The sequence below is a fragment of the Rhinoderma darwinii genome, chromosome 2 (genome assembly GCF_050947455.1).
Source record: "Rhinoderma darwinii isolate aRhiDar2 chromosome 2, aRhiDar2.hap1, whole genome shotgun sequence".
NCBI lineage: Eukaryota > Metazoa > Chordata > Amphibia > Anura > Rhinodermatidae > Rhinoderma > Rhinoderma darwinii.
Window position 1 is genome coordinate 403,272,310 of NC_134688.1, and position 23,873 is coordinate 403,296,182.

Here is a 23,873-nt window from a genome sequence, read left to right on the forward strand (position 1 = left end):
CATAGAAGTCCAAACTATTACAATATAGCATTAATTAACCCGCTCGTTGAACGCCGTAAAAAAAATATATAAAAACACCCAAATTGCTGTTTTTTGGTCACCTTAGCTCTCCAAATAAATGGAATAAAAAGTGTTCAAACAGTCGCATGTACGCAATGGTATCAATAAAAACTACAGGTCACCCCTCAAAAAAAAAGCCCTCACATCGCTCAATCGATGAAAAAAAATAAAATAAAAATAGGGCTATCAGGATATGGCGGCACAAAACAATTTTTTTTTTTTAACAAATAGTTTTCTTTTTAATAAAAATTGTAAAACATAAAGAAACATGAATTTGGTATCGCCGTAATCATATCAACCCATAGAATAAGGTGAACATGTCGTTTTTACCGCCTGATGGATGCCGTAGAATAAAAAGAAACCCCAAAAAATGTGCGTAATCAATGTTTTTTTGCCCATCTCATCCCACAAACGTTTTTTTTTTCCAGTTTCCCAGTACATTATGCAGTATAATAAATGGTGCCATGAAAAACTACAATTTGTCCTGCAAAAAAACAAGCCCTCATACGGTTATGTCAATGAAAAAATAAAAGTTATGGCTTTTGGAAGGCAGGGAGGAAAAAATAAAAATGAAAAACCTTAAGGGGTTATATGTTTTTTTTTAATGTATTTGACTACTTACATTGTTCTGCTTTACAACATGAGATACCACATCTCGACTGCGGGTCTCAAGTCCTTTATAGGCAAAAGGTTCAAATCCCATCTTATCACAGTAGAATGATGCAGCCTGCAATGAGATGTCGTTAGTAACTTTGTCACTGATTTTTAGTTATGAACACTCTAAGGCCTCATTTACACGAGCGTGTGCGTTTTGCGCACGCAAAAAACGCTGCGTTTTGCGCGCGCAAAAGGCACTTGGCAGCTCCGTGTGTCATCCGTGTATGATGCGCGGCTGCGTGATTTTCGCGCAGCCGCCATCATAGAGATGAGGCTAGTCGACGCCCGTCACTGTCCAAGGTGCTGAAAGAGCTAACTGATCGGCAGTAACTCTTTCAGCACCCTCGACAGTGAATGCCGAACACAATATACACCAACCTGTGAATAAAAAAAGACTTTCATACTTACCAAGAACTTCCTGCTTCCCCCAGTCCGGGCTCCCGGCCGTTGCCTTGGTGACGCGTCCCTCTCTTGTCATCCGGCCCCACCTCCCAGGATGACGCCGCAGTCCATGAGACCGCTGCAGCCTGTGATTGGCTGCAGCCTGTGCTTGGCCTGTGATTGGCTGCAGCTGTCACTTTGACTGAACTGTCATCCCGGGAGGTCGGACCGGAGTTATCGGTAAGTCAGAACGTCTTTTTTTTTTTACAGGTTCATGGATTTTCGGAGCGGAAGTCACTGTCCATGGTGATGAACCAGTTTAACGCTTTCAGCACCGTGGACAGTGACTGTCTCCTGACGTCGCGTACCCGAACATTTTTTACCGGTTTCGGTCAAAACGAGTTTGGCCGAACCCGGTGAAGTTCGGTGCGCTCATCTCGAATTTGACACTCCGTTTGGATGTTTGTAAACAGAAAAGCACGTGGTGCTTTTCTGTTTACATTCAAGAGTTTGACAGCTCTTGCGCGAATCACGCAGTTCGCACGGAAGTGCTTCCGTGCGGCATGCGTGGTTTTCACGCACCCATTGACTTCAATGGGTGCGTGAGTGCGCGAAAAACGCACGATTATAGAACATGTCGTGAGTTTTTTTCTGCGCACACGCGCTGAGCGCAATTCACGCATCGTCTAAACTGCCCCATTGACTAATATAGGTGCGTACGACATGCGTGCAAAGCACGCGCGTCGCACGCGCGTATAATACGCTCGTGTAAATGAGGCCTAAAGCAGGATATACGATTGCCGTATAATTTGTGTTTTTTTACACCATTGTGTTACAAAACATACCTGTTTGGCATTTCCAACCCAAAAGGTAAGATGATGGAAGCTGAGAAAGCGACCTTTTTCATGCTTGTAAAAAAAAGAAAGAAAAAAACATGACAATTTACCATTTAAATGACAAATAGGTTTATCCACTTTCAACAGAAAGTAATTGTGGAATGCTTTTTACCAGCTTAATGGCTTCCTACAGTAAATATACAGCTGGGGTCTTTCTGTGCAGCTTTCGTACATAGCTGGCTGTCCTGCTGCTTCTGACATAGATCCGACAGCATACTGCTTCAGTCCCTACTTTTAGTGTTAGGGTATGTTCACACGGCCTATTTACGGACGTAATTCGGGCGTTTTTGCCCCGAATTACGTCTGAAAATAGCGCCTCAATAGCGCTGACAAACATCTGCCCATTGAAAGCAATGGGCAGACGTTTGTCTGTTCACACGAGGCGTATATTTACGCGCCGCTGTCAAATGGCGGCGCGTAAATAGACGCCCGCGTAGAAGAAGTGACCTGTCACTTCTTTGGCCGTAATTAGAGCCGTTATTCATTGACTCCAATGAATAGCAGCGCTAATTACGGCCGTAATTGACGCGGCGTTCAAGCGCCTGCACATGCCGGTACGGCTGAAATTACGGGGATGTTTTCAGGCTGAAACATCCCCGTAATTTCAGCCGTTACGGACCCCCGCCGTGTGAACATACCCTTAAAGCGTTTATGTGGGGACCGCAAAGTATTAGCAGTGTACTCACTGCAGTATGTGAGTACGCTTGCTAATATACATTCCGCTACCCCGTCGCGCTGATTATGAATTTTTTTTTTTTTTTACAGCGTTCACTCTATGTGCAAGCAGTAGCAATAGTACAGCGATTACATAGAGTACAGCGGGGCCAGTCCCATGATGAAGAGTCGTGTTGTCATAAAGGAAGACTGTGCCACTGGTCTTCTGGTCCCCCGCCAGCGATAAAAATCGATTAAAATCTCATAATCAGCGCGACGGGGAACCAGAATGTCTATTAGCAGTGTACTCGCACTGCTAATACTTTTAGGTCCCCACATAACCCCTTTAAAGATACCAGCAGGGAGAGGAGGAAGTTGTACGCAGCAGAGCATGCCGTATTAGGAAGGACAGAACCACACAGACTGTACTGTATCACAGTAACAGAATCTGCAGGGGGAGAGATCACACACACAGGCAGCGTCAGTGTCTGTGTCAGCATAAAAGAGCGAAGATCACACGGGCTGTATAAGTGCTTATACATAAGAGCTCACATGCAAATTGTAATACGTCCACATGAACGAAGTCTAAAACTTGGAGCAGGTTGCAAACTGTATATCAGGGGGTCTAAAAATTAATAAAGGATTGACGATTGTAGTCTGAAACTTAGTACAACTTTAACTTCAGGTAAACACTGACTTATGTAAAAATATTTTTCCAAGTCAAAGCTCCATAGCCTATTTTAAGTCTATATTTAGGCTGAGTTCACACGGGGCGGATACGCTGCATTAAAGCAAGCAGCGTATCTGCCCTGTGCGCCGCAGGGAATTCCGGGCGAAAAACGGTACCAAACTGGTATGAGTTTTAGCCCAGGAGATCGCTGCAACCAATCACAGGGGGTCACATGGGATGAAGCATCATCCCAGGAGGCCGGCCCACTGATGTCATCCAGACCGGCCTCAGAAGGCCCGATGCACACGAACGTATTTTTGCGGCCGTAATTTACCCGCAAATATGCGTGTGAATTGCGGCCCTATTAATTTCAATGGGCCCATGCACACGACCGTGGTTCCCACGGTCCCTGCATGGTCCAGGAGCATGGACCGCAAAAAGAACGGACATGTCTTATTACGGCCCTGTTTTGCGGTCCAGTCTCATAGGAATTAATGCACGCGGCCATGTGCACGGCCTGGGATTTGCGGGCGGCCTGCAGGTAAAACTCTGCGGCCGTCTGACCAGAAAATCACGAGCGTGCACATGGCTACAGTTGTGTGCATGAGGCCTAAGGCTAAATGCACACGTTGTGGAATTTGGTGCAGAAAATCCGCAGGTATATGCAGGTAGTTCTGCAGGTAAAATCCACACCTAATAAGGGTATGTGCACACGATGAGAGGCTTTTACGGCTGAAATGACAGACTGTTTTCAGGAGAAAACAGCTGCCTCGTTTCAGCCGTAACAGCTCCTCCTCGCATTATGTGAGGCGTCTGTGACGCTCGTAAATCTTGAGCTGCTCTTCATTGAGTTCAATTAAGAACGGCTCAAATTACGTTGCAAAGAAGTGCCCTGCACTTCTTTGCCAAGGCAGTCAATTTACGCGTCGTCGTTTGACCGCTGTCAAACGACGACGCGTAAATTACAGGTCATCTGCACAGTACGTCGGCAAGCCCATTCAAATGAATGGGCAGATGTTTGCCAACGTATTGTAGCCCTATTTTCAGGCGTAAATCGAGGCATAATACGCCTCGTTTACGCCTGAAAATAGGTCGTGTGAACCCAGTCTAACGTTCTTTGATGCGTTTTTAGGTGTGATTTATACATTTTGATGCACAAATTTTTTATGCTGCGGATTTTGGTGTTTTTTTTAAAATCTAGTCAGATACAATTCGCATGCGGAAACGCAAGATAAATTGATATGCTGCAGATTTTAAAATACGCACTGCAGGTCAATTTACGTGCAGAAAAAAACCGCAATGTGTAGATGAGATTTCTTGAAATCTCATTTACTTTGGTGGTACTGTATTACGCAGCGGATTTGTGGCACAAAAATCCGTGCTGCAAATCCGCACGTAATATGCATCATGTGCATTTGGCCTAAGGGTATATGTAAAATTGTCAGATTTGTGCACTTATAGTTGTCCCGGGCAGACATTTGACCAAACTAAAGGGTAGCATGCTATCAATGTGATGATAGACAGCTTGGCTGTATGCTTGAAATTCTGCACCTGTTAGCAATGAGTTTGGCTTAAAGAGGCTCTGTCACCAGATTTTGCAACCCCTATCTGCTATTGCAGCAGACAGGCGCTGCAATGTAGATTACAGTAACGTTTTTATTTTTAAAAAACGAGCATTTTTGGCCAAGTTATGACCATTTTCGTATTTATGCAAATGAGGCTTGCAAAAGTACAACTGGGCGTGTTGAAAAGTAAAAGTACAACTGGGCGTGTATTATGTGTGTACATCGGGGCGTGTTTACTACTTTTACTAGCTGGGCTTTCTGAAGAGAAGTATCATCCACTTCTCTTCAGAACGCCCAGCTTCTGGCAGTGCAGATCTGTGACGTCACTCACAGGTCCTGCATCGTGTCGGCACCAGAGGCTACAGATGATTCTGCAGCAGCATCAGCGTTTGCAGGTAAGTATCGACTTACCTGCAAACGCCGATGCTGCTGCAGAATCATCTGTAGCCTCTGGCGACACGATGCAGGACCTGTGAGTGACGTCACAGATCTGCACTGCCAGAAGCTGGGCGTTCTGAAGAGAAGTGGATGATACTTCTCTTCAGAAAGCCCAGCTAGTAAAAGTTTGCAGGTAAGTATCGACTTACCTGCAAACGCCGATGCTGCTGCAGAATCATCTGTAGCCTCTGGTGCCGACACGATGCAGGACCTGTGAGTGACGTCACAGATCTGCACTGCCAGAAGCTGGGCGTTCTGAAGAGAAGTGGATGATACTTCTCTTCAGAAAGCCCAGCTAGTAAAAGTAGTAAACACGCCCCGATGTACGCACATAATACACGCCCAGTTGTACTTTTACTTTTCAACACGCCCAGTTGTACTTTTGCAAGCCTCATTTGCATAAATACGAAAATGGTCATAACTTGGCCAAAAATGCTCGTTTTTTAAAAATAAAAACGTTACTGTAATCTACATTGCAGCGCCGATCTGCTGCAATAGCAGATAGGGGTTGCACAATCTGGTGACAGAGCCTCTTTAAAAAGAATCTGTCACCAGATTTCACAATACAAACTGCCTACATTATTATATAGATCTCTTAGACCTGATAAAAATCCATGTAAATATAGCTGTATAATCCTTTCTTAAAGTTTTCCTGCCTGATACTAATATGAATATTTTATGAGTCCAAGTATATGCATGATGTAATCCCAATCATCTCCCACCTACAACTGACAAGCTCTTATCAGTGTCCCTCCTCCATTGCACATGCTCAGTACAAGTTTTAGTTTCCCTGGCTCTGCAGCGAGCGAGCTGTGGTGCTGCTACTGAGGAGGATAATCATCTTGGCACAGCTGGAGACTATGTCTGGTCCGTCGCTCCGGTGAAGGACCTGCGGGAGTAAGGGGCGTCAAAGCGTGATTTTGCGATTCTAGCTGAGATCACGCTGGGCTGTGAATGAAGCTGGGCTTTTGAAGGAAGCTGGGCTGGACTGAAGAGAAGTGTATGACGCTGATTGGTCAGCATAATGCACTTTTCTATACAACGACCACATGGTAAAAAGAAAACAAAAAACCGCCCATTTGGTCATTAAGAAAAATTTAGCATAAATCTAAAAATGATCATAACTTTGTAAATAATAAACATTGTTTTTTAATAAAAAACAACAAAAAAACACAGTAGTTATCAGCATCAAAGCGCCTATTAGATAAAATAGGAGATAGGTAAGTTATAAACTGGTGACAGAGCCTCTTTAAGTATGGAATTACAGTTTGTAACTCCATCTGCTGCTTTCTTTTACTGCAGAGCCAGGGAGGCTGAAGCTTGTACTTACTATGTGTGAGATTACAGCATTGTGTGAGGGAGGAGGGACACTGAGAGGAGCATGTCAGCTCTAGGTGGGAGGAGATTGAGATTACCTCGTGCATATACTTGGACTCAAAAAATACTAATTTTAATATCAGGCAGGAAAAGTTTGAGTAAGGATTATACAGCCATTGTTACATGGATTTTCAAAGTAAGTACACCAGCTTGATCAGGTCTAAGAGATCTATTTAATAATGCATGCAGATTGTAGTGTGAAATCTGGTGACAGATCCTCTTTAGGCTTCGTTCACATCTGCGCTAAGGCACCGTTCCGTTGGAGCTTTCCATCGGAACGGAGCCCTGACAGACACAAACTGAAACCATAGGTTTCCGTTTCCATTACCATTGATTTCAATGGTGATGGATCCGGTCCCAATGGTTTCCGTTCGTCTCAGTTGTGCAAGGGTTCCGTCGTTTTGACAGAATCAATAGCGTAGTCGACTACGCTATTCATTCTGTCAAAACGACGAAACCCTTGCACAACCGTCGGAACGGAGCCATAGCGCAGATGTGAACGAAGCCGTCTTTATCTTGACTTTTAACGCATTAAATACACAGTGGAAAGATCCTTTATCTTGGCTTTTTCAATGACTTTTCAATGGCTTTTGTTGTGTGATATCACGCTGCAGCAAGTTATCAGAGTCAAGCTAAAGATGGTTACATCCTTACCATCCCATGAATTAGAAGCTTTTAATGTCTGAATAATTAAACTTTTGAATTGTATTTTCATAAAGCGTATTACCTTTTCCCCTTTGTCGGTGTAAGAAGTCTGAAAAACAAAACAAAAACAAAAACTAAATGAAAAGATATAAGGTTATAATTGTTTTTTATGTAGTACTATTAAGTAAACTACAAACTCCTTCACACAATGAAGACAAATCTTTTTAAAGGGAAGGTGTCATGAATTTTTTATCATATTGCTTTTAGTAGGATATTAAAATAAATTTTATTTATTTGTGTTCTCATGTTCTACCTTTTACTTTTTTCTTATTTTTACTTCTCTATGGGGGCTGCCATTTTTTTTCATCTCTGTATGTGTCGTTAATCAAATACGGCACATCCAACCCCATAGAGAATGCGAAAGGGAGCCGTTCCATTCAATGCAGCGTACGCCGTTTGTGTGGGAACGGCGCATGCACCGCTCCCACACAGACCAAAACGGAGCACATTTGCAGAGCGAAATCCGGCACCATTTTCATGTGGACCGGAAGCCGCGGCCGGACAGTAAGATGACGACTTCCGGCCGCGGCTTCCGGCATTATGTTCAAGGAAGTGAAGGCGCAAGGAATAGGAGCGGTGGCGGCAGCGGCGGCAGGAGCAGGTAAGTTATGTTTGTGTATGTGAGGTGTGTATTATGTTCGTGTATGTTTGTGTTATACTGTGTGCTGTGAACTGTATCTAATCCTCCTACACTGTGCAGTCGCTCAGAAAATGGCGGCACACAGTGTAGGAGGTTTGACGATTCAAACCCCTCCTTCTCCTGGCACTAGCCAGAATAAGGGAGGGGGGATTGTGTGAGGACACTAGAGAGTGTGTGTGTCTACCACAAATTTGCAGCATAAAGCAATGAGGTTGCTTTACCACATTGACCATGCTGCAATTTTGGGAACTGCTCCCTCTAGTGCCCAGCACATGGAAATGTTATAAATTAGAATCTAATTTATAATATTTCCTGACTTGTGAAAAAATGCAAAAAATTAAAACAATGTGTAATCACTCAAATAATAATTGTTTAACTAAAAAAAAATAAAAAACATTTCTAGCAACACATTCCCTTTAAAGCAATTGATTATTTTAATACAGTGAAGTGATCTGTCCATTATAGCCAGAAATGTGTATAGTAATAAGAGATCTAGGTCTAAAATCACAAAACAGCAGTTACAGCGGGCCATAAAGTTTACAGCCTAAAGTTGGTGGGATCCACCAATAACCTCATGTCTATGGGTCACCTCTGACATCTGCTATTTGGGTAAAAAGCGATAATAAAATTTTGGATATCAAACCGTCTAATCCTATTGGTTTCCCTGAAAGGTTTATGGAGGATTAGTAATTGTTTAGCTAATAGCTCTCAGTTACCTCATGTCTATGGCCAACCCTCCTATAAACAGCTCTTTGCAGTTATCTGTAAGAACATGGGCTGAGAAATAGGGATTTCAGAGGTTTTATTCCCAAAGATGCCCTATGTATGAGATAGTACAGGATTGATATAAGTGAGCAATATTGACATTCAATGGCATATTATATTAACCCCTTCAGGACTGAGCCTGTTTTGGCCTTCAGGACGAAGCCGATTTTTCAAATCTGACATGTGTCACTTTATGTGGTAATAACTCCGGAATGCTTTTACCTATCCAAGTGATTCTGAGATTGTTTTCTTGTGACATATTGTACTTTATGTTAGGGAAAAAATTTGGTCGATAAATTTAATATTTATTTGTAAAAAAACACCAAGATTTAGAGAAAATTAGCAAAAATGTGCATTTTTCTAAATTTAAATGTATCTACTTGTAAAACAGATAGTAATACCACACAAAATACTTACTAGTTTACATTTCCCATATGTCTACTTTATGTTTGCATCGTTTTTTGAACATTCTTTTATTTTTCTAGGACGTTACAAGGCTTAGAACTTTAGCAGCAATTTCTCATATTTTCAAGAAAATGTGAAAAGCCTATTTTTTCAGGGACCAGTTCAGTTCTGAAGTGGCTTTGAGGGCCTTATATATTAGAAAATGCCCATAAATCACCCCAATTTGAAAACTGCACCCCTCAAAGTATTCAAAACAGCATTCAGAAAGTGTTTTAACCCTTTAGGCGTTTCACAGGAATTAAAGCAAAGTAGAGGTGAAATTTACAAATTTCATTTTATTTTTTTAAATTCATTTGTAATACATTTTTTTCTGTACCACAGAAGGTTTTACCCAAGAAATGCAACTCAATATTTACTGCCCAGATTCTGCAGTTTTTAGAAATATCCCACATGTGGCCCTAGTGCAGTAATGGACTGAAACACAGGTCTCCGAAGCGAAGGAGCACCTAGAGGATTTTGAGGCCTCCTTTTTTTAGAATATATTTTAGGCACCATGTTAGGTTTGAATAGGTGTTGTGGTACCAAAACAGTAAAGACCCCCCAAAAGTGACGCACGTCACACGGACCTATGCAAGTCAATGGGGCCATTCAGACATTCCGTATTTTTCATGCAGTGTGTGTCCGCTGCGTGAAACTTACTGCATGTCCTATACTTGTGGTTTTTTTGCGCATCACGCACCCATTGAAGTCAATCGGGTGTGTGAAAATCACGGACAGCACACGGACGCACATTCACGCAACAGTTGCTAAAAGAATGATTTTGAAAAAGAAAAACACCTCCTTCAGTTTATTTTGCTGACGTGAACCGCGTGACATACTGATGACATACACGCGTTAAAAACCCAGACACGCACCAAACACTGATGCCACACGGAACTGCAATGCAGGAAAAACACTGTTTTTTACTCGTGTGAATAAGGCCTTACAAGCAGATACATTTAAATTTCTAAAAATGCACATTTTTGCAATTTTTCTCAAAATGTTGGTGTTTTTCAAAAATAAATACTGAATTTACCGCCAAATTTTGCCAGTAACATAAAGTCCAATGTATCTTGGGAAAACCATCTTAGAATCACTTGGATAGGTAAAAGCATTCCAAAGTTATTACCACATAAAGTGAGACATGTCAGATTTGAACAATGAGGCTCTGTCAGGAAGGTCAAAAGTGGCTGCAGAGGGAAGGGGTTAAACTAGAGTCCCACATGCAGTTTTTTTAGTCAAACATAGAAGTGAATCCAAAATGAAAAATGTATATATGTATTTTGGGATATCTATTGGATAAAATACAACTTTTTTTTAATTTTTTTAGCTTTAATGCACTATCCTCCCCTGAAATAAACACATGACTTAGTGAAGTGACAGGTTTTTAAAATTGCATTGAAGGGTTTTTCCTAATTTGGACATTTATGGCATATCCACAGAATTTGCCATAAATGACCGAGAGATGTGCGTTCCCCCTAACCCCTGTCCTACTCCCGCTGCTCTCCGGCCACTGTCTGACGTGGTGGTCGGAAGTACAGAGACAGCCGAGCTTGCTGATCTACGCTGTTTGAATGGGCGAGTCTGGTAAGCAAAAATGGACCAGAATAGGGCATTCTGTGAGTTTCTCAGAACAGGCACACGTTCAGTGAAAAAAACCCAGATGTGTGAATAGCCTCATTGAGGTGCGTAGGTTAGTGTACTGTCTGTTGTTAAACGGAACAGCACTGATAAAAAATATGTTTGTGTGAATTAAGGCTACATTCACACGAGCATGTCTGTTTAACGTCTGCAAAACAAGTAGCGTTTTACACGCGTTTGTATCTCTGTACGTTCAGTTTGTCTGTCTTTAACGCGCGCATGTTATCCAAATTGTATCCGTATTTGATGCATGCAAAAAACAACGGAAGGTGGACTTTTGCCCAAATTTTTGGTCCTAACCCTCTGAAAATACCCACAGAAAGGTCACCTTTTCTATTGCTTTTACAGCACAACGAGCTGTCTGATTCCACTGCTTGGTCAGTTTGCTTTTTGACTATTTTTGGCTTGTGAACATGCTATTCAAATCCATGGACCATGTTCTGTTGTTGTGGTTTATCTCTCTGAGTTATGGAGAGCGATGCCAGATGCTAGAGGAAGAACCTAGGAAGAGGAGGCGGGCCACCAAAGGGCACTGCCACACCCTGTATGAGGACCTGCGGCTGCATCCGGCACAATTTCATTCTTTCTGCCAGATGTCCATCCCTACATTTGACCGTCTTCTGGAGGAACTGCGTCCTGGACTAACACTCCAGAACACTAACATGCAACACAGCATTTCACCTGTCTCTTTTTTACAAAAATACATGTTTTTTTCTGGATACAGCTAGCACTATGGTAAATGGCCTTACACAATTACCCAATATCAGCATGATATACCTATCAGTACAGTGAATGTCCCCTTTTACAACATTTGTTAGCTTGCTAATTTAACTATTATTGTCATGGCCACAAAGCCGATATCCAATACATAGTAATGTCATTGCTATTTTTAAATGCACTGTGGGTAACCCCACAGAGCAAGGTGAAGAGGCCTATAAACAGGGCAGTAATATTGATAGTTTATGTAATTAATCTTTTTTTTTCTATTATTTCTGCAGATTCCTTGCGACTGGAAATTCTTTTGGGTCCCTTCATTTTGAATTTCTACTAGGGACGTCAACCATTTCGGGGATTATCCGGTCTGCCTCTGAGGTCATCTGGCAAAGACTGAAGTAGAGGGTGATGCCTCGACCCACTGCAGAACATTGGATGCGCCTTACGGATGGGTTCATGGACACTGCTCAGTTTCCAAACTGCATCAGCGCGCTGGACGGGAAACAGATCCGTGTCAAGAAGCCGTTACACTCAGGGTCCCGATTCTACAATTACAAGCAGTATTTCTCGGTAGTGTTGTTGGCCATAGCTGACAGTAATTACTAGGTTTGTGATTGTAGACATCTGTTCCTATGGTAGCACTGCTAATGCTGGCATCTTTAGGGCTCCCAGAATGGGTCAGCAGCTCGTTAACAACCAGCTACCCCTCCCAGAACCCGCATACTGCCCGAATCTTCTGTACCCCCGGCCCCATTTGTCATAGTGGCAGATTAGGCCTTTGGGCTCTCCACGCATGTTATGCGCCACTTTCCCAGGTGTGGTTTGGACGACAGGAGGCGCATATTCAACTATTGGCTCACCAACACTCGTCGGTTTGTTGAGTGCGCCTTTGATAGTCTAGGCAATAAATGGAGGGTCTTTATGTCCACAAGTAAGATGGATCCGGATAATGTGATCCACGTTATAAAAGCCTGTGTCATCCTTTACAATTTACCCGGATGTATTATTCAGCAATTGATGGTGACGTGGAGCAACTCAAGCCAACTGGATTATTTACAATTGATGAGACACCGTTAGGAAGACCAGGAACATCTGAACTCAGAATCTGGGAATTTTTTGCAGATTTTTTTGTGGGCCCTGACTGAGTAATGCCCTGGCAGCAGGACTCTATCCGCTAGAGATGCCATGTGTCCAGTTTGAATTTTTGTTTATGCTTATAGTTTTGCAGTTAGTGTACATTGTTTTAGTTTTGCTTGGTTAGTGTAGGGACTTGCAAGACAACGAGGACCCTTGATGCAGGTTGCGAGCTTTAATATTTAGGTCAAAATCTTAAACATGTTTTTTTCTTTATGTGCTATAACAATGCTTGCATCATATTCTAGGTGTAATTCAAACATTGTGATATTTTTACCTAAATATTAACTAATACCTCGTTTTTTATCTTCTAGGTAAGTATATATTTTTTATCTTTAACCCCTTAAGGACGCAGCCTTGTTTTGGCCTTAAGGCTCAGAGCCCATTTTTCAAATCTGACATGTTTCACTTTATGTGGTAATAACGTCGGAATGCTTAAACCTATCCAAGCGATTCTGAGATTGTTTTGTCGAGACACATTGGGCTTTATGTTAGTGGTAAAATGTGGACAATATATTCAGTGTTTATTGGTGAGAAATTGCAAAATTTAGAGCAAATTTATAAAAAATAGCATTTTTCAGAATTGAATTTAAATGCATCTGCTTGTAAAACAGACGGTTATACCACCCAAAATAGTTACTAGTTCACATTTGTCTACTTTAGATTGGCATCATTTTTTGAACATTCTTTTATTTTTCTTGGACGTTACAAGGCTTAGAACATAAACAGCAATTTCTCATATTTTTAAGAAAATTTCAAAAGCCTTTTTTTTAAGGTACCTGTTCAGTTCTGAAGTGGCTTTGAGGGGCCTATGTATTATAAACCCCCATAAAACACCCCATTTTGAAAACTAGACCCCTCAAAGTATTCAAAACAGCATTTAGAAAGTTTATTTAACCCTTCAGGCATTTCACAGAAATTAAAGCAAAGTAGAGGTGAAATTTTTCTTCCTGAATTTCAATTGTATTCAATTTCTTTATGTAACACAGAAGGTTTTACCAGAGAAACACTACTAAATATGTATTTTCCAGATTCTGCAGTTTTTAGAAATGTCCAACATGTGGCTCTAGTGTGCTCGTGGACTAAAACACAAGCCCCAGAAGCAAAGAAGGACCTAGTACATTTTGAGGCCTCTTTTTTTATTAGAATATACTTTAGGCAGCATGCCAGGTTTGAAGAGGTGTTGAGGTGCCAAAACAGTAGGAATCCCCCAAAAGTGACCCCATTTCGGAAACGACACCCCTCAAGGAATTAATTTATGGTTGTTGTTACCATTTTGACCCCACAGTTTTTACACAGCACGTATTTGAATTGGGCTGTGAAATGAAAAAAAAAATTACATTTTTTCCAATAAGATGTCATTTTTGATCAAATTTCTTATTTTCACAGGGAAAAAAATACCACATTTTGTTGCCCAATTTCTCCTGAGTGCAGCAATACCCCATTTGTGGCTATTAACTGCCGTTTGGGCCCATGGGAGGCCTCAGAAAGGAAGGAGCGCTGTGTGTTCTTTGGAGTGCAGATTTTGCTGGATTGGTTTTTGGGTGCCATGTCGCATTTGCAGAGCCCCAGAGGTATCAAAGCAATGGAAATTCACCAGAAGTGACCCCATTTTGGAAACTAAACCCCTCAAGGAATTAATTTATGGTTGTTGTTACCATTTTGACCCCATAGTTTTTTCACATAACTTATTTGAATTGGGCTGGGAATTCAAACAAAATAAATTTTTTCCAATAATATGTCGTTTTGGCTGAAAATTTCTTATTTTCACAAGAAGTAAAATATCCCATTTTGTTGCCAAATTTGTCCTGAGTGCGGCAATGCCCAATGTGTGGTGATAAACTGAGGTTTGGGCCCATGGGAGGGCTCAGAAGGAAAGGACCACCATTTGGCCTACTGGAGATTTTCTGGTGCGAAGTCATGTATGCAGAAGCCCCTGACAGTGGCGTAACTACCGCCGTAGCAGCCGTAGCGGCCGCTACGGGGCCCGCGGCATGAGGGGGCCCGTGTCGCCCGCCGGCACGGGCCCCCACCATGGCCGGAGGCTCTGCTAGCAGCCACTATGGCTGCTACAGCACGACGCCACTGAACACGACTACAGCAGAGCAGGGAGGTATCTACCCGCTTTGCCATTAAACAAAAGACATGTATCCCCTATCCACAGGACAGGGGATACATGTGTGATCGCTGGCAGCGATAGGGAGAACGGGGGACTGAAAGTCCCCTGAAGTTCTCCATCACAAACCTCGGACTTCCGGGGTTTGTGCCGGAAGCTCCGTAGAAATGAATGGAGCACCGGTCGCGCTTGTGCGCATGCGTGCCCAGCACTCCTTTCATTTTTATTGAGCTGCGCAGACGCCGGAAGTCAGAGGTTAGTCATGGAGAACTTCGGGGGACTTTCGGTCCCCCATTATCCCTATCGCTGTCAGCGATCACACATGTATCCCCTATCCTGTGGATAGGGGATATATGTCTTTTGTAGGACACACTGTAGGTTGGCTTTTTTTGGGAGGGGGGACGCTGTATGGTGTTCCCTACTGGGGGGGGGGGCTGTATGGCGTTCTCTACAGGAGGGCTGTATGGCGTTCTCTACAGGGGGGCTGTATGGCGTTCTCTACAGGGGGGGCTGTATGGCGTTCTCTACAGGGGGGGCTGTATGGCCCTCTCTGTAGATAACGCCATACAGCCCCCACTGTAGAGAACGCCATACAGTCCCCACTGTAGATAATGCCATACAGCCCCCACTGTAGAGAACACCATACAGCCCCCCCTGTAGGGAACGCCATACAGACTCCCCCTGTAGATGACGCCATACAGACCCCCCCTGTAGATAACGCCATACAGACCCCCCCTGTAGATAACGCCATACAGACCCCTCTCTGTAGATAACGCCATACAGCCCCCAATGTAGATAACGCCATACAGCCCCCACTGTAGAGAACGCCATACAGCCCCCTCTGTAGATAACGCCATACAGCCCCCTCTGTAGATAACGCCATGCAGCCCCCACTGTAGATAAGACCATACAGCCCCCACTGTAGATAACGCCATACAGCCCCCACTGTAGAGAATGCCATACAGTCCCCACTGTAGAGAACGCCATACAGCCCCCCTGTAGATAACGGCATACAGAGTCCCCCCTGTAGATAACGCCATACAGCCCCCACTGTAGATTTCGCCATACAGCCCCCACTGTAGAGAACGCCATACAGCCCCCCCCCTGTAGATAACGGCATACAGAGTCCCCCCTGTAGATAACGCCATACAGCCCCCTTTGTAGATAACGCCATACAGCCCACTCTGTAGATATCTACAAAGGGGGTTGTATGGCGTTATCTACAGGGGGGCTGTATGGCGTTATCTACAGGGGGATGTATGGCGTTATCTACAGGGGGATGTATGGCGTTATCTACAGAGGGGGCTGTATGGCGTGATCTACAGGGGGGCTGTTAAAAAGGCACTATCTACAAGGGGGGGTTGTGTGACACCCAGGGGAGGGGGGGGCCCTAGTCAAAAGTTTGCTATGGGGCCCAGTCTTTCCTAGTTACGCCCCTGGCCCCTGAGGTACCAGTACAGTTGAAACCCCCAAGAAGTGACCCCGTTTTAAAAACTACACCCCTTAAGGCATTCATCTAGAGGTGTAGTGAGCATTTTGACCGGAGACATACACCCCATAAACTGTAATGTGGGTTCTCACGGGTATGGCAATACCCTCAATGTGGCTGTTATCAACTGCCTGGGCACGCAGCAGGGCTCAGAAGGGAAAGATAAGGGGGATAAGCTGTGTAGAGTGCATCAGGGTAAGTAAAACTGGGGTAGATTAAAAATCAAGGGATGTAAGATAAATTTTGAAGCACTCTTTCATACGGAGCCTTAGTTTTTCGGGACACATGTCACATTGATATATTGTGTCCTCCCTTATCCCCCTCTTATAGCAGACTTTGTACCTCTTTTGACTTTTTCCTTTCTTGCCAGTTTGGGGAACTTCTCCTGGAAAGTGTTGCCCTGGTACGATGCGTTTGGCCTCGCTTCCAGAAGTACTGGGTGCCCCCCCTTATTGGTCCCTAAAAATTAGTTTCTTGATAGCCACCTCTTGAAATTCCAGGAAAGTTCCCGTCTGGTCTGAACATCGACGTAGCACGTACGCATTGTACAATGCCATCTGTATGATGTGCACAGCCAGCTTCTTATACCACACACTCGATTTCCGCATGGCGCTGTAGGCCTTCAGGACTTGATCTGACAAGTCCACCCCTCCCATGTACCTACTGTAGTCCAGGATGCAGTCTGGTTTGGGGGTCTCTGTACTGGTACCTCGTACAGGTACATGGGTACTGGTGTGGCATCTCTCTTGTCCTTGTACGTGACACGCAATATGTTGCTGCTAGAATGTGCCGTGCTCTCACCCCTTCTTGTTTGCCCTGCAGAGTCTTAGGGAGGCCTCTCAGATTTCTTCTAGCAATGCCGCATGCCGTAGGACTTCTGGAAGCGAGGCACTTGAAGAGTGGGACACTGGTATAAAAATTCTCCAGGTAGAGGTGGTGACCTTGGTCCAGCAGTGGGTGCACCAAATCCCACACAATTTTTGCATTAACTCCCAGTAAGGGGGGCATTCTGGGGGCTGAGCACTGGTGTCCTTCCCTTCATACATCCTAAACTTGTAGGTATACCCTGATGCACTCTCGCACAGCTTATACATCTTTTTTTTTTCTTTATCAAAGATTTTTATTTTGAAAATATAACAATACATAAACATTTCACGGTTTGTGCAAAAAAATAGAAATTTGCACGCAGTGCAATACATTTAAATGAAGTATCGTAGTATAACAACAGTATGTATACATATACATGTATAAGAACAACAGTAGAAGGTAGCCTCCCACCTATCAGAATTGAGTGATAAGAGAGATATAACGGCAATAACTGTACCATGTTCGCATCAAATCAGTGCAATAGTCAGGGAGACCGCCCCCCCAGTAAAGTGAGAAGTGACACATATAAGAGCACTTTTGAATATATGGACACACAACACATAACACCAGACAACAAAGGGAAAACACATACAGACAAAGCGCCTCAGGTAGGTAATATGATTTGTTCAGAACATTCCATCCAGCCAGAGAGGTAGATCAGCACCATCCCAGAATCCAGACCACACCATCCAAGTTTGGACGAAGAGCCCTGATTTGCCCCTATCAGCGGACAGCAACTCCTCCATCCTCATAATCCCGTTCACCTCCGTTACCCATTCCGCCAGGGACGGTACAGTATGCGACTTCCAGTGACGAGGTATCACCGTTCTCGCTGCGGTCAAGAAATGCCTTTTTGAGGTGTGGGAGTGATCCAGGAACCATAGAAAGCAAGCCTATGGAAGCCGAGGTCGGAACCTCAGTATGGAAAAGCTTGTTGCCTAGATCAAAAATCTTTCCCCAAAAGGGACGTAGCATGGGACAGTCCCACCAAATATGCAACATAGTTCCAGGAGCCCCCCCACACCTCCAACAATCAGCAAACACATCAGGGTATAGCCTATGTAACAAGGTCGGACAACGGTACCACCTGGTGAGTATTTTGTAATTCTTTTCCTGGGCAAAACAAGACATCGGTAACTTATGGGCTAAAAAGAAGGCGGTGCTCCACTCCTCTTCAGAGTGTCTAACCCCCATTTCCTCGTCCCATGCGGCAGTGAAGGATAATTGAGAAAAAGAAAATTTTGGCAGAAGGATCCCATGTAGGTGGGACAACACATGAGAAGGGGCTGTGGGCAGGGACAAGTAGCGTTCCAGAGGAGTCTTATCCTGTAGTAATACCAGACAGTCACCCATGGAAGAGAGATAGGACCGCAACTGCAAATAGAACCACCAAGTTGACCGCCTCCCCGGGCAGGCAGCAGATACATCAGTCATTGGCAACATGGCACCGTCTGGAGTAAGGGTCTCAGACAAACATCCACCATTTCCTCTCTCCCAACAGAGGAATGTATCAACACCCTCCGCCGGAGGGAAAGAAGGATTATATATCCTAAACTTGTAGGTATACCCTGATGCACTCTCGCACAGCTTATACATCTTCACACCATACCTTGCCCTCTTACCCGGCAGGTACTGGCGGAATTGAAGCCTCCCTTTAAAATGTACCAAGGACTCATCAATAGAAATACACGTCTCGGTGGTGTATGCTTGGGAAAACCGGGCACTGAAACGGTCTAATAGGGGTCTCCGTTTATACAAACGGTCAAAACTGGGGTTATCTTGGAGTAGGCAATACTTATTAGGAGAAGCGAAGTATTGCCTCATTTTTTTTTTTTTTTAGGTTCTAGTTCAGTTCTGAAGTTGCTTTGAGGGGCCTATATATTAGACACCCCTATGAAACACCCCATTTTAGAAACTAGACCCCTCAAAGTATTCACAACAGCATTTAGAAAGTTTTTGAACTCTTTAGGTGTTTCACGGGAATTTAGAGCAAAGTAGAGGTGAAATTTCCATATATTTAATTTTGTCAGAAAATCCTTTAAATACCATTTTTTTCTATAACACAAAAGGTTTTAACAGAGAAACGCAACTTAATACTTATTGCCCAGATTCTGCAGTTTTGAGAAATATCCCACATGTGGCCCTAGTGTGGTAATGGACTGAAGCACCGGCCTCCGAAGCAAAGGAGCACCTAGTGGATTTTGAGGCCTCCTTTTTATTAGGCACCATGTCCGGTTTGAAGAGGTCTTGTGGTGCCAAAACAGTGGAAACCCCCCAAAAGTGACCCCATTTTGGAAATTAGACCCCTTGAGGAATTCATTGTAGTTTTCTTGGGGTGCATGCAGCTTTTTGATCAGTTTTTATTCTATTTTTAGGTGGAATGGTGACTAAAAAACAGCAATTCTACTATTGTTTTTTTATTCTATTTTTTTTACAGCGTTCACCGTGCGCTATAAATGACATATTCACTTTATTCTGTGGGGCGATACGATTACGTCGATACCATTTGTTTATAGTTTTTTTTATGTCTTATGGCGTTTGCACAATAAAATAAGTTTTGTAAAAAATCATTCACTTTTTGTGTTACCTTATTCTAAGAGCCAGAACTTTTTTATTTTTCCATCAAGAAAGCCGTGCGAGGACTTATTTTTTGCGTAATGAACTGTAGTTTCAATCATTTCCATTTTTAGGTACATGCGACTTTTTGATCTCTTTTTATTCAATTTTTTATGAGGTGAAGTGACCAAACAATTGTGATTGTGGTACGGTTTATTATTATTTTCTTTTACGGCGTTCACCGCGCGGGATAAATCACAAAATAATTTTGTAGTTCAGGCCGTTACGGACGCGGCAATACCAATTATGTATAGTTTATTTGTTTATTTATCTGTTTTTATTAATAATAAAAGGACTGATAAGGGAAAAAGGGGGATTTTTACTTTTATTACTTTTAAAACTTTTATTTTCTTATTTTTACACATCTTTTTTTTTACCTTTTTTAAACTTTATTACTTTGTCCCACTAGGTGACTTGGGGGCAGGAGGCCCTGATCGCTATTCTAATACACTGCACTACATGCATAGTGCAGTGTATTAGAGCTGTCAGCTACTCACTCACAGCAAGCATAGTGGGTCCTGACTTTGTCAGGACCCACTAGGCTTCCGTAGATGGCATAGCCGGACGCCATTGTTTGGTGTCCGGTTGCCATAGTCACCATCGCCGGCCGCTATCGTGTAGCAGGCCGGCGATTGGAGCTTAAACCCTAAAAAGCCGCAATCCCTATTGAACGCGGCTTTTAAGGGGTTAATCAGCTGTAGGAGCTGCGGCAACTGCTGTACGAGACAGCAGCTGTCACAGCTCCTGTATGTGTCGGGAGGACGGCCGAAATGGCCGTTACTCCCATGACGTACTATTAGGTCATGGAGGGCGAACAATACAGCTACCATGACCTAATAGTACGTCCAGGAGCGGGAAGGGGTTAATAAAGATATTAAAAAATCAAAGTGTTCTAGAGTGGCTTTTTTTTTTTTTGTTTTTTTTAACTTTTAATTCAAATTAATCTCCAAAACTGTAATGACGGGGTAGGGAGACAGACAGGTGAGCCCTAATCTACCCGCCACTCAGTCCCTGCCTACTTGCACGACCCGTCCTAGGCGACAGCGTACAACTGGGTGACGGTCCCTACGCTCAGTAGGTGCATGACAGACAAACAGACAAGGGTACACAAAAGCTAAGGGAAATGGGGCAGTTGCCCACGGCAACACTGTGAGCAACAAGAGTAGTGAACGAGCCGAGTCAAACCAGGAGTGTATGTGGTACCAAACGCAGAGCAGGAGCGTAGTCAATAAAGCCAGGGTCAATAAGAAGCAGAGGTCAATAGTAATAGTGTAATGACGGGGGTGGGGAGACAGACAAGTGAGCCCTAATCTACCCGCCACTCAGTCCCTGCCTACTAGCAACGACCCGCCCTAGGCGACGGGGTACAACTGGGTGACGGTCCCTACGCTCAATAAGCGCATGACAGACAAACAGACAAGGGTACACAGAGCTAGGGGGAGAAAGGGGCAGTTGCCCACGGCAACACCGTGATCAACAAGAGAAGTGAACAAGCCGAGTCAAACCAGGAGAGTACGAGGTGCCAAACGCAGAGCAGGAGCGTAGTCAGTAAAGCCAGGGTCAATAAGAAGCAGAGGTCAATAGTAATAGTGTAATGACTGGGGTGGGGAGACAGACAAGTGAGCCCTAATCTACCCACCACTCAGTCCCTGCCTACTTGCAACGACCCGCCCTAGGCGATGGGGTACAACTGGGAGACGGTCCCTACGCTCAATAAGTGCACGACAGACAAACAGACAAGGGTACACAGAGCTAGGGGGAGAAAGGGGCAGTTGCCCACGGCAACACCGTGAGCAACAAGAGAAGTGAACAAGCCGAGTCAAACCAGGAGAGTACGAGGTGCCAAACGCAGAGCAGGAGAGTAGTGAACAAGCAGAGTCAAACCAGGAGTGTACGAGGTACCAAACGCAGAGCAGGAGAGTAGTCAGCAAGCCGGGGTCAATATGAAGCAAGGACAATGTACAAGAAGCTGCAGCAGGGCCAGGAAACCAAACGAGAAGAGTCACAAGCAAAGGAGGAACAGGAAAGGCAGGTATAAATAGACAGAGGGCGGGAGCTAGCTCCGTCTGGCCAGGCTGTGATAGGTTCTCCCACTCCTAAGCCTGCCACCCTGAGTGGTGGAAGATGGAGTCAGTCTCACATACATAGAAGCAGGTGCAGACTGATTATCTATGGGCGTTAACCCCGAAGCTGTGCCTGGCAGATCCTTTACAAATAGCTGGAACAGCAGAGCCAGGAAACAAGAGAGAATCACAGGCAAAGACAAGAAGCAAATGAAGGTATACATAGACCGAGGGCTGGAGCTAGAACCGTCTGGCCAGGCTGTGATAGGTTCTCCCACTCCTCAGCCTACCAGCCTGAGTGGTAGCAGATCGAGTCCCTCTATCAGACCTAGGAGCAGATGCAGAGTGATTAACCACGGGCGTCGACACAGAAGCTGTGTCTGGCAGATCCTTTACAAAAACACTATTTAATATGCTAAACAATCTGCTGCTTGGCCTTTTCATGTGTACCAAATGATATAAATGTCTACAGTACATCTACATGTGATCTGCTACAGACAATGACAACTGTTTCAAGAAAAAATCTTTTGTTTGTCACCAAACAGTTCTATGATTTATCCATAGAGGCAAAATTCTTGTTTGAAAAACAAACAAAAAACAACACAATTATTTAGATCTCACATATACATTTATTTTATATTTATTTATTTTAATAGAAAAAGTGCAAAACTGCAGCACTAAAATGTAGCTGTACATAAATTAAATATTTACATATTTGAACAGAAAAATATAAATTATAAAGGAGAGGATGGTGGTCTACTTGCTGGAGTGAACTCTGACCTCTCTGAAGGCGTTTGGCCTGAAGATTGCCAAAGAGGTGGATTACCATAGTAATATGCCTCCAGTGGGCTATAGTACGAGCCCCTATGAGCATTTGCCCGGGATAAAAAGACGATGAGTTGGCAGTGGTGGAGGTGGGGATGTATGTGTGGGTGGTAGTAATGTGGGGAAGTGCGTCCAAATAGGCGCCAGTTCTGTAAAGCACTCCCTGGTGTCATGGGGGGGGGGGGGGGGGGTGTTGCAGCCTTTAATAAAATTAAAATAGCTGCCTGTGCACTGAGGTGACGCTCCTGTGGAATGAGACGCAAATAGGGAGTAATTGTACAGGTGAAATTGTCCACCTTATTCTTAGGTTTGCTCCAATTTAGGTACTCCAAGACCCTGGAGTCAACCTGGCTAGAAGCAGAGGGTTGCACTATTTTCCTCTTGCTAGCGGTCCGTGAAGGCGCAGTATTTTCTGCAGGGGGAGGGCTACAGATACTGTGGCCAGATGAATTCTCTGGATTGGCTGAATAATCCTGGTTGATCCTGGGCTGGGGTATCCCAGGTGCTCTCCTCCACCTCTCTACTTTCCCTATCCTCCTCTGGGTTGTCCTCCGAGCTAAGTACGGAAAAACAGAATTATATTTGCAGCATATTACACGTTTTTAAAACAAATGGGTACAGTAAAACCTGCTCTACAAGGCCAACAAGCCATGAATGCATTAGAGGGGTGATTTTTAGGGTGACACCAGCTCTATCTGGGGCACATGGCGTAAAGAGCTAAAATATTTGTTACTCCTAATACTTGCTCTACCAGGGTTACATGACAGGAATCTATAAAGTGGCCATTTATGGTGACACAAGCTCTATCAGGGCCACATAGCAGTAATGGGCAAAATAATATTTTACGGCAAAACCTGCTCTATCTTCGGCCCATGACAGGGATGCATAAAGGGGGCATTTATATAACATTTTCTAAAGATAGGGGTACCACTATGGTTGCACTTACCAATTTTAGATTTTTCTGCAGGGCTCGCACTTGACCACTCTTGCAGGAACATGCTTTTTGCTATGGCCTCCCATGCTACATCTTTCCGGATGTGGCCATGATATGCATCCAACCTGGTGTCCCATAACTCTGGCCTCACTTGCACAAAAGTTATGAGTTTTTTCACATCAATGGACCTTGGCATGGCTTTCTGGGTTGTACAATCTGCCT

The 23,873-nt window shown here is 43.9% G+C and overlaps 1 protein-coding gene across 1 annotated transcript in view; it reads right to left on the reverse strand.

The window, feature by feature from the left end:
• Positions 1–23,873, reverse strand: part of LOC142743373 (4-hydroxyphenylpyruvate dioxygenase) — an 89,650-nt gene that overhangs the window by 60,335 nt on the left and 5,442 nt on the right. Inside the window, exons 2-4 of the mRNA XM_075854096.1 lie at positions 7,426–7,452; positions 1,944–2,006; positions 683–787 (exon numbers count right to left, since the gene is read on the reverse strand). Of these exons, the coding sequence (XP_075710211.1) occupies positions 683–787; positions 1,944–2,006; positions 7,426–7,452 (195 nt within the window). The remainder of the gene's footprint in view (positions 1–682; positions 788–1,943; positions 2,007–7,425; positions 7,453–23,873) is intronic.